This window comes from Perca fluviatilis, chromosome 20 (genome assembly GCF_010015445.1).
Source record: "Perca fluviatilis chromosome 20, GENO_Pfluv_1.0, whole genome shotgun sequence".
Lineage (NCBI taxonomy): Eukaryota > Metazoa > Chordata > Actinopteri > Perciformes > Percidae > Perca > Perca fluviatilis.
The window spans coordinates 8396630-8409207 of NC_053131.1; the positions used below are offsets into that span (position 1 = coordinate 8396630).

At 38.6% G+C, this 12578-nt stretch overlaps 1 protein-coding gene across 2 annotated transcripts in view; it reads right to left on the reverse strand.

The window, feature by feature from the left end:
• Positions 1-12578, reverse strand: part of gfra4a (GDNF family receptor alpha 4a) — a 372479-nt gene that overhangs the window by 40662 nt on the left and 319239 nt on the right. For both annotated transcript variants that reach the window (XM_039786361.1, XM_039786363.1), the window contains one exon: positions 4752-4921. In XM_039786361.1, coding sequence (XP_039642295.1) covers positions 4752-4921 — 170 coding nt within the window. The remainder of the gene's footprint in view (positions 1-4751; positions 4922-12578) is intronic.

The following is a 12578-nucleotide window of genomic DNA, read 5'->3' on the forward strand; positions in this document are numbered from 1 at the left end:
GACATACTATACTATGCCTTTTTTCGACATACTATACCATGGCTTTTTATCATGATTTTTACAACACACCTTCACGACGTAAGAGTTTACTATGTATACTGTAAAGTATACTATGGCTTTTTTATGAAATGTATTAGTGCTTCTCTGTAATTGTGCACTTGGCAATAAAGAACTTGATTATGTAACTTAAATCATTGTGTGAACTTTCTTACGACATACTATACTATGGCTTTTTATCACTTTTTTCAAAAGACTATACTATGGCTTCTTTCGACATACTATACTATTACTTTTTTCGACATATACTTTTATTTTTTCGACATACTATACTATGTTTTTTTAATCACTTTTTTCGACATATTATACTATGACTTTTTTCAACATACTATACAATTAATTTCTTCGACTTTTTTTCGACATACTATACTATAGCATTTTATCACTTTTTTCGACATACTATAAAATTACTTTATTCGACTTTTTTTCGACATACTACACTATGGCTTTTTAATCATGATTTTTACGACACACCTTCATGACATAAGAGTTAAGGCTCTACAGAGGGTGATGAAATGTGCTCAGCACATCCCCAGGACGGAGCTCCCATCTATGGAGGACCTACACCTCACTGTGCAGGAAGATGCCAACAGGACTATCAAAGACCCAAATCACAGCAGTTTCATCGTCAATACCACAAATATATTTCGATATATGTCATAGTTTAACTTTTTTCTGATGGAACCGTGTCTTTTCATGAAATTTTTACATACATAGTATACTATGGCTTTTTTATTAAATGTATTAGTGCTTTTCTGTAATTGTGCAATTGGCAATAAAGAACTTGATTGTGTGACTTAAATCATTGTGTGAACTTTCTTACGACATACTATACTATGGCTTTTTAATCACTTTTTTCGACATACTATACTATGGCTTTTTAATCACTTTCTTCGACATACGAAGACATAGAAGACCCAGAGGAACAGTAGATCACTACAGAGAGACAGGAGGGACGCCTGCAGTCTGAAGGACTACAAAAAAAGATGGATGCAAACAAAGTATGGCAGTGGCGCATTATGCATGTAAAGACATTTTCGAGACCTCCAGAACCATTCTATCACAGCAATAGAATAGGATTAAATTTTAATGTAGCATCCAAGACACTATTTATCACTTTTTTCGGCATACTACACTATGGCTTCTTTCGACATACTACACTATGGCTTTTTATCATAATGTTTTCGACATACCTTCACGACATAAGAGTTAAGGCTCTACAGAGGGTGATGAAATGTGCTCAGCACATCCCCAGGATGGAGTTCCCATCTATGGAGGACCTACACCTCACTGTGCAGGAAGATGCCAACAGGACTATCAAAGACCCAAATCACAGCAGTTTCATCGTCTTGCTATTACTCAATACCACAAATATATTTTGATATATGTTATAGTTTAACTTTTTATGAAATTTCTGATGGAACTGTGTCTTTTTATGACATTTTTACATACATAGTATACTATGGCTTTTTTATGAAATGTATTAGTGCTTCTCTGTAATTTGCACTTGGCACTAAAGAACTTGATTGTGTGACTTAAATCATTGTATGAACTTTCTTACGATATACTATGGCTTTTTATCGCCTTTTTCGACATACTATACTATGGCTTTTTTCGACATACTATACTAGGGCTTTTTTCAACATACTATAGTTTGGCTGTTGGATCACTTTATTCGTCTTTTTATCACTTTTTTCGACATACTATACTATGGTATTTTTCGTCATACTATACTATGGCTTCTTTCGACAGACTATACTATGGCTGTTTATTACTTTTTTCGACATACTATACAATGACTTTTTTCGACATACTATATACTATGGCTTTTTCCGGGAAAAAAGGGGAAACGATCAGTCGAACGATGAACGCTGTGCTTGAGCTATGTTACTGGTTACTGGTTGCACAGAGTTCGTCGTTCGACTGATCCTGACTGTTTTCCCAAGATGGCGCCTCCCTGTATACATGAACGGTACAGTCTTTCCAGACTATCTTTTTAATAAAATGTCTGTACGCTTACAAAGTTGTCAATGCTTCAGTTTACATGTAGGGACCCTCATTAAGCTACTGTGGAAGTGTGGTGCTATTTTGAGCCTTGTTAGTGGTATAGAAATAGCGATTTCTTTTTACTTTCACGTGACCCAAGCTAATTAGCGGTTTATGCTAAAACTGGTCACATTCGATTAGCATGAAAACAAATCCCAGAGAACGGTCAACTCGGTACCCGTGTGTTATTCACCCCTAGGTTCATTTTTCACCGGATTTGTCCTTTAATGCATAACAGGCTGTCCACATAAAAATGTATGTTCAACAGAGTTTAATCATTGTTTACTGTACTACGTCATTGTATGGGCTACATTAATGATGTTTACAGAACCTGTTTATACTGTTGATAAGGCAGTTATGAATATAAGACAGTTTAAGTGTTCATTCTGTATTTTCCTCTTCAGTAAAATTAGCCAATGGGCTGCAGGTGCGCCGTATAGGGGGAAAAAGTTAGGACAATTCCAAGGACCCATGACTGACAGGGGCCCCCAAAAATAGGTAAAAACTAATTTAAAATTATTAAACCATCATCATTCAGAATATATATTTCAAATATAATAATACAATTAATGATCTCTTTGTTTTTACTTGTTTTTGGCAGTAAAAATCAAATATCCCCATTGACCAAAAAGTAAACATCCATATTGACCGACCACCCCCCTGTATCTGCATGAAATGGTTTGGTCCTGCCTTAGCGCACTCAGCGACGGTGTTTAGTTGCAGTCAGTAGATGCGCCAGAACTACAATGACCACGATGTTGCCAAGTAACGTTAAATCAAAATCTGTTTTTCAAATAAGGAAAGAGAGAAAAGAGAGGGAGGAAAGACAAAGGAAAGGGTGTCAAACTGTAACCCAGTTTTTCACGAAGAAAGGTGGGTAGCCTCTAGTCTGTGAGAGGTATTAACCTGTTGGCTTAATGTCCATAGTGAAATAAGCTAGCTAGCTACATAGCCTACATTTAATCACCATGTAATCAGTGCAAAGAAACGTTTAGCAAGATATTCATATTAAATCATTGTCCCTGCCCCTTTTAGCAGACTTTACAACAGATGAGTCAGCAGCACCCCAGTCTCCCCCTAACTGTGCCCCTCCCTGTCCCAGTGAAGAAGGTGAGCAACATTGTGTTCAATGACATGCCTGTTATTTGAGAGAAAAGTTTGGGTTTCCAGGAGTCCTTTGTTCTTATTCATACCTTTTAATTTGATGTCACTGGTACTGTTAGTGTGTTATGACCATATTCCAAACCTTAAAACCTTTTGATTTAGTGATCACTTGATCTGTTTTGTAGCACTATAATAACCTTGGTGTGGAAATTCCACTTTAAATTCCACAATGTCCACTTTATTTTCTTGTTGGCATGTATGTCCAGCTAAATCTGCTGTTTTCATTGTTTTGAGAGGATGTTAATTTATTTAGTTTGAAAAGTTAATATATATTTGTTTGTTCGTTTTTCTTTTTTAAAATCTTTCATTAATAATTATAATAATTAATAATAATAATAATATAATTTTGTTAAGAGAATTTTCCATTTTGTCATATTTTACAATAACAATACATTGAGAATGTAAAAGATGGTCTTCAGCACATTTTTTATGGTTGCTTTTAATCTTGCATCAAATACTGAACTGCATACTAGATTTGCATGCATGTACAAATCACCAGCAGTAAATATTGTGCTAGTACTAGTATTGAACTACAAGAAGCAAGACCGTTCCAAGCCTTTAATTAGAGTTATGTAAAGCTTTTGATGGGACAGTTAGGTCCTAGAGATGTGGTGACAACAGCTGCGCAGAGGGGGCCCAATTAGATTTTTTGTCATGGGGCCCAAAATTCCTGGCAGAATGGGCTGATGGGCTGAAAATATCAATAAGTGTATACATCACACATTTGTTTACATCCAGTTTCCCTAAATTTTTTATTTTAACTGTTTTTTTATTATGTTGTTTGTTTTATGCTCTATTTTGTGTGCTTAAATGTTTCACCGCTGCAGAGATCTAATGACCCTAGTGGGATCAATAAAGTTATATCCAATCTCAAAACTTTGACGCTTAATTCATCCAAAATCCTCTACATAATAAAACACTCAATACGTTAGTCTATGGTGAGCACTAGAGCTTGACCAACTAATACTGGCTTATCACAGAGTGGGCTGTAATTTGTATATACAAATAGAATAGAAATACAGTACAAACATGTTTTCAACTAATTTAGATTTTTTTTCTACAGAATTTCTATTATCATAGAGTGTTTCTGCATGAAGGGATAATCGTCACATAAGGTATGCTAATGTGTCAGTTTAACTCGCAAATATCAATTTGTGCCTCAAAAATCCGTAGCACATGGGACCTTTAATTTACATAATGCAGAAATCCTACTGCTAGAATTTGGACAATCGAAAGCAAAGCATAAATTGCACAAGGTAGCAAACGCACACAGCCTCATTTCACTTCATGTGGTTATCTTGTGACAGATTTTGTACCGGATCCTGACTGAATTATGCAGACAATGTAAATCCTACCTGTCTGCTCCCTGCAGGATAAAGTTATCTCAAGTTAGTGTGACCCAATTCTAAACGAGGCCGTCTCCATTAGTGCCTCTGTTTGGAAAAGGTTGTACATCATACTTTCAGTGGTCCATCACGTCTCACCTGAGTAGGTATCTGTGCTCTTAGAATGTTCTGCTCTGTTTCCATGGAGACGCCCGGGGCAGTGGTTGCCAAGTGTGGGCTCTGGTTGTCCGTTGCCAGACTGGGCATACCGGGCTGGCTGGCGTCCGTTTTCTCATCCGATCCATTCCCGAAGGCCAGGATTGCATTTCCTAGAAGACAAAAGCAGCCAAGACAATGTGTTAAAAGTGACATGACTTTTGGCAGTTTAACAGATAGACGTCGGTATTTATAAAATCGGTATTTTAAAATGTACTTGATTACGTTTTGAGTGAAGTATTGTATTTTGCTACATTTCAAATCCCATCCATTACGGAGTAAAAAAAATAGGTGTGTAGAAGCTAGCTGCTAGTCTGGGCTGTGAACATTAGGGTCTAACCATTGACAGTTAATATTAATAATTATAATTAACAGTCTATGGGTCTAACCCATTTATGGAGTCAAAACACGTGATTTGGCCTTGATTTGCATTATAATTGTTGTTTATGTTTGTGAAGAAAGGGATGCCCCTCAGAACTAACAATGTATGGTATTTTCACTTTCAGTTGATTGTTTAAAAACATTTTATGGGATGCTCTGAACTAAAATTGCACATTATACCTTTCTAAGGCTCTTAAATGTCATGTGTGACATGTGTTATGTTGTTATTACATATGTATACATTTGTATAGATTTTTCTTTAATTAAAATTATATATATATTCCCAAGAAAAAAAAGAAGAAAAAGGACAAGAAAGCGGAGGAACCGGAGGAAGAAGAGGAGGTGGTAGCAGTAACTGAAGTCATATATATATATATATATATATATATATATATATATATATATATATATATATATATATTTTTTTTTTTTTTTTTTTTTTTTCAGTTACTGCTACATATATATATATATATATATATATATAGCATGCCGTTTAGGTGATTATATAATATATATATAAATATATATATACAGTACAGGCCAAAAGTTTAGACACACCTTCTCATTCAATTTCCTTTATTTTCATGACTATTTACATTGTAGATTCTCACTGAAGGCATCAAAACTATGAATGAACACATATGGAATTATGTACTTAACAAAAAAATTTGAAATAACTGAAAACATGTCTTATATTCTAGTTTCTTCAAAGTAGCCACCCTTTGCTCTGATTACTGCTTTGCACACTCTTGGCATTCTCTTGATGAGCTTCAAGAGGTATTCACCTGAAATGGTTTTCCAACAGTCTTGAAGGAGTTCCCAGAGATGCTTAGCACTTGTTGGCCCTTTTGCCTTCACTCTGCGGTCCAGCTCACCCCAAACCATCTCGATTGGGTTCAGGTCCGGTGACTGTGGAGGCCAGGTCATCTGCCGCAGCACTCCATCACTCTCCTTCTTGGTCAAATAGCCCTTACACAGCCTGGAGGTGTGTTTGGGGTCATTGGCCTGTTGAAAAATAAATGATGGTCCAACTAAACGCAAACCGGATGGGATGGCATGTCGCTGCAGGATGCGGTGATAGCCATGCTGGTTCAGTATGCCTTCAAGTTTGAATAAATCCCCAACAGTGTCACCAGCAAAGCACCCCCACACCATCATACCTCCTCCTCCATGTTTCACGGTGGGAACCAGGCATGTAGAATCCATCCGTTCACCTTTTCTGCATCGCACAAAGACACGGCGGTTGGAACCAAAGATCTAAAATTTGGACTCATCAGACCAAAGCACAGATTTCCACTGGTCTAATGTCCATTCCTTGTGTTTCTTAGCCCAAACAAATCTCTTCTGCTTGTTGCCTCTCCTTAGCAGTGGTTTCCTAGCAGCTACTTGACCATGAAGGCCTGATTCGCACAGCCTCCTCTTAACAGTTGTTCTAGAGATGTGTCTTCTGCTGGAACTCTGTGTGGCATTCATCTGGTCTCTAATCTGAGCTGCTGTTAACTTGCGATTTCTGAGGCTGGTGACTCGGATGAACTTATCCTCAGCAGCAGAGGTGACTCTTGGTCTTCCTTTCCTGGGGCGGTCCTCATGTGAGCCAGTTTCGTTGTAGTGCTTGATAGTTTTTCCGACTGCACTTGGGGACACATTCAAAGTTTTCGCAATTTTCCGGACTGACTGACCTTCATTTGTTAAAGTAACGATGGCCGCTCGTTTCTCTTTACTTAGCTGATTGGTTCTTACCATAATTTGAATTCTAAAAGTTGTCCAATAGGGCTGTCGGCTGTGTATCAACCTGACTTCTGCTGCATAAAACTGATGGTCCCAACCCCATTAATAAGGGGAAAAAAATCCACTAATTAACCCTGACAAGGCACACCTGTGAAGTGAAAACCATTTCAGGTGACTACCTCATGAAGCTCATTGAGAGAACACCAAGGGTTTGCAGTGCTATCAAAAAAGCAAAGGGTGGCTAAAATATAATACATGTTTTCAGTTATTTCACACTTTTTTGTTAAGTACATAATTCCATATGTGTTCATTCATAGTTTTGATGCCTTCAGTGAGAATCTACAATGTAAATAGTCATGAAAATAAAGAAAACGCATTCAATGAGAAGGTGTGTCCAAACTTTTGGCCTGTACGGTATAATGTGAAAATGAATAATATCAAATGCTAATAATGAAAACAGAATACACAGAATTTGACAAAACAAACTGATTGTAAAACTTTGTCATTAAGGAGAGCTTACACTTGAGAGGAAAAAGGAAGGCCGACTCTGAACTGAGTCATAACATCGGACCATCAAACAATAGATGTTGATTCGCCACCCAGCAAACAGCAGTGAACGATTATGCTCAACAAAAGCCCCAAAATGAAAGTTATGTCATCTCCTGCTGTCGCTACCTGCAATGTTTTGTATAATCACAACCTGACTTTCTGCTGTCAGTTTAAAACACTTCCTAGAGCTGACTCAATTTAAATTCTAGCTGTACCATCAGGTTATAGTTTAAAACTTGTTTGACGGATGGTGATGTGAAGTAGGTGGTAAGGCTCAAAGGCAATGTAAATGCATCAGTACAGGTGGGCTCCACCATTTATCTTCCATCACTGCATATTGTACAGTGACTAACAATATGTGTCATCGATGTTTCCTTCAAGACAGAGTCCCTGCTACTTTGTACTTTTTCTTGCTGCACTGTACAATTTTTAAAGTACTTTCTAAACTATTTTTTTCAAAGAAAACCCTATTTTCTTTATTCATTTTTCACTTCTGTGACAGCTATCTTTCAGATTTTACATATACGTTCATAGATTAAACTATGACTGAATAAAATAAATAAAGTACTTAAAGTTATAATATGCAGTATTATCCTAAAAAGGTATGGATTAATACAAAAGTCTTCCCTCTCAATCCTCACTTATGACCCACTACATGTGTGTATTTGTGTGTGACCCCCAGCCAATAACAGCTTGCAGGGAGTGCAGCCCATTCTTCTTCCCAACCGCTGCTTTGTCACCCTCCTTGGCGTCTCATACGACACACAAGGCACCCTTTATCGTCTGTATAATATAAAGCGGCGGCAAATGACAACAAACTGGTTGTTATTACATTGCTGTGTTTTTTTTAGACACTTCAGTGTTTCCCTGCTCCTCTCCCGGTGTGTCTGTTTTACTGACAGACAGAGACACAGACAGAAACAAAGATAGACAGAGACACAGATAGACAGACAGACAGAGACACACACAGACAGAGAGAAGCTCTGCATTCACTCGCTATCTGGCAATGCAGCACCTTCCCATGGAGGTGTGTGTGTTTGTGTTATAGAACGTACAGTAACCTATAATCAGAAAATAACGTTTTAATTCAGTGCTTTGTCCTCACTAACGGTGCTCGCTAGACCACCGCTGCTCCCCCAACTCCTCATGTCAGAGCAGTACACCTGCATCTGAAGGACAAGGGACACATTTGAGGACACACATTTTGACCAGGGAAGACAGACGGTTTGAGAGTGGAGCCAAAGAAGCCATCTTTGTCAAACTGGAAAGACCATCACTTAACAGAGGAGGTGGGCCTCGTTTCCACTTGTCAGCCACCAACAATGCAGTCCTGAGCTCCCTCCCAAGCAAGCTGAAAAGACAATAGACCTCGACTCACATGACAACCAGGTGGGTCAACGACCTGTGATCCTAACGACTCTCATGGGACACCACGTTGACTGGATGTGCCAATGACTCCATTGTGACTAGTTGTCTTTGCTTTTCACAGAGAACTCAAAAATGTAACACTTTAACAATGAGAAGGGCCATTCTGCTGGCTAAGGACCTTTACCTAACACTGTACTAATCATTATAGCGATTAGGGCTGTAGCGATACACTAATCTCACGATACGACACACGATATTCAGCTCACGATACGATATATATCACGATATTCAGCCAACGAAACGATTCGATATAATTCGATACACTTACATCATTTTCTGAAAGATTTAAAGGGGACAGAGTGATTTTGGTGACACCTTGTAAGTGTTCCATTTACTTGGATTTAATTAATTGAACTGAAAAGATCAATTACACAATATATGTCTCTGACTGACAGAGAGTCTACAGCAGGGATCATCAACATTTTTTTCAGAATTTTTCTAAGCACTCTGGTGGCTGGACTTTCAAATAAAGAAAATAAAATGAATTTATACCTAATACGCCTATTCTTGTTCGAAATTTTCCCTTTCTTACTGAATTAATGCTATATATATATATATATTTTTTTTTTACATGTATTAGTGTGAGCAAACTCCTAAAAAACATGGACACTCCATAATGATAACTGGCTCTTTAACTAGAAAAAGATCTCAGACTAGGAGTCAGTTCACTGAGGAGTGATGGTTAAAGTCTGTGATTATGGAAAAATTATTGTAGTATGCAGCATCCTGATTGGTGGAAAATGCTTGCAGAAAGAAAGGCTGTTGTCAGGTAAACATGTCACTGTCAAAGAGGCTGAAGCGAAAAGTTGACGTGGAAAAGCCAACAGCCCAGCTTTAATGATTAATGGACTGATAAGCAGGCTATGCACTCGTCATGTATGCCTCATTTGCAATGAAACGATGTTGTTGCAAAATAATACAACCAGCATCATCATAACTCGAACATAACGATCGCGTCATTCACGTGCATATTAAGTAGCTCCAGATTGTCCGCTCTAGTGGAGAGTTTGGTTTGTTCAGCCAGCACTGAGGTTTACAAGAATTTGTCAAAATTTCCAGATTCCCGGCAACCTAAGATAAACATAAACCGACAGCTTTTGTTTTAGCTTGTTTGCAAAAATTAGCTATTTGCAGAGTAGAGCTGTGTTTGCGTAAAACAGCGCGGTGGACTGAGCAGATTGAAATATCGCTTTCTACATGTTTATGCTGGAGTGCATTGATAAGTATTGACTTTCTACTCACGAAGGTTTAATTGTAGCCTATTTACAGAAAAGAGACCAGCGTGAGTTCATCTGCCCCAGCGGCCGTTGGTAACTCTGTATCGTTCCCAGTCAGGTGCTGCGTGTTTTAACCTTTAAGCTTTGGAGGCGGGCCGCCAGTTGACGTTGGCTGCTCTACAGCGACACTAGCAGCTGGCTGACCAAATCGCTCTTCCTGCAACGCCAACGGGGGTAAACACGGGGGATTTGAATGGGACTTATGTATCGATACTCGCGGCTTAAAAATCGATACTTTCTTGCTCAGCCTTAATAGCGATGGCTGACTTGTTAGTATACAGTAATCTATTTCCACACACAGCAGATAAAGAGCAACATTAGCATTCACTTGGAGTCACATCTGGCCACCTGATGAATATTCACTGTTCTTTTAGCTCTTTAGCTGCTAAATGCTCAACTGTGTTCACCAGCTAATTGATAACCCTGTCTTTTGTTTGTTACAGCGTTTTTTTCATTTCCTTAAAAAACAGCAGCCTGCTGCACCCGAAAACAAAGCAATGAGTGTATTAAAACAATAAAGTTGCCGGCGGCGGGCAGACAGCCAAACATTTCTAAGAAGCTATAAAGCTCTGTATGACCAAAATGCATGCCCCTTGTTAACCTGCCAGCCCCCAGTGAGAGTACAGGGGCTGAGGGGTTGTTCAGTTAAAAAAGTTAGTGTTGTCTGCCTGACTCATTGATAAAGATAAAGATCTGACTTAAGTTTGTGCAAGTTTGAATCTATGGCTCTGACCATGGCTCTGAAATATCAGTAGCTGTGCTCAGTATTGATAAATCCATGGTGCTGTCCGGGTTGCTGAAGCAAACAGATTTATAATTGTGCAGTCCCTCCTTTGTACTTGCAACTTCTGTTGCCTCAAGTTGCCCCCAAAAAAATATTAATGAAAGTAAAAGTTTTAATGCCATGTTATAACTTGTATATTGAAATTACAACACATTCTACCACTACTCATATATGCTAACAGTCAACATGACTAGCAGAAAAAAACGGGACCAGGGTTCTATCTCTTGCTGCCAAATCTTCACTTGCTCCAGGATGTTAGCGTGTGTATTTACACAAACTGTTATTCATTGTTGTCACGTTGTTAAAATAGTTATATGCAATAATGACTGGAGGAATGTTTTTCCCTCTGTCACAGGTGTAGAAGGAGCAGATGTTCAAGTTTGGATGTAATTCTATTAAATAAACAGATGCTTTCCATGTTTCTGGTTTGAATCCTCTCCTGACTGAAACAGATAATTACGCCTTTGCTGCCAGAAGTGAAAACAAGTGTATATCACGGATGATTCAGGGAGTGGGAGATACAAGCAAACAAGCCTGTATTCTCTGGATGGCCAAATATGTTGTTTATATACTGTACTTTGTAACCCCAATTTCCCACAATTTTAGTTCCCTAAAAGTGGATTTAAAACGTCAATCGGCCTTTCATTTCTCATCCTTCAACTGTAAGGGTGATATAATGTCATGATGAATATTTAATTGGGTCACTTAAGTAAGAAGGCTGTGACTGGAAGGAATATTACAGTGTGTACACTCTGTACTATGTATAATTTACAGTCTGGTGGTGAATGAATTATGATCATATGATGAATTAATATTCTATAAGCACTAATTTTCATTTGGCTAATGGTCTACTCCGCAGCAATTACGTTTGCATGAAAGTCACTTCATTTAAAATATGCTCAAATGAAGACATGAATGAGAGATTCATCAATTAATATCCACAGCTTATTCGGTAAGATGAATGTGGCTGCTTAGAAATTAAAATCACACCATTATTCCATCTGTCCCCAGCAAAAAAAAAATCCTCCGATTTCAGAAGCGACTACTGGTTATTAGTGATGGAATTTCAAAGACTTCAGTGGAGGGGTGTGACACACAAACATTGATTTCTCACAGGATCATAACAAATTGATCCATCCATTGCCTTTGCAAACAGAATTCTGCAGCAATCGATGCAGAGCCTTGACTCGACTCTCCCCGCTGGTGCAACACTGAGCATCAACTACTAAACAGAGATGGTGGTGGTGGATGGGTGACTTGCCAGCTCTGCAGCTTAATTAGGGAAACTCCAAGTTGCAACACAAAACGGCAACAGATTGTATACATCAGCACCTTGCAGAATAGGCTGTGGACCGGCGTGCTAATGCCGCTGTGGGCCATTAGTGTTGGTGGGACAGGTGGGAAAGTGTGCAGCTTGTGCTGCAGCGTGCAGTGATCACTCGGCAGGCTGACGGATGAGGGAAGCGAGGGGTGCAACTCCAGCCGCCCGCTACCGTGCCTTGCCATCCGCCGCCACGCAGAGATTAAGTGCCTATTGATATATTCAGTGGTAAGCTGTTGTGACAGTTCCTTTGTAAATGTGTGGACACTGCTGTTTAAGCATCACCATCTCGTATCTCTATG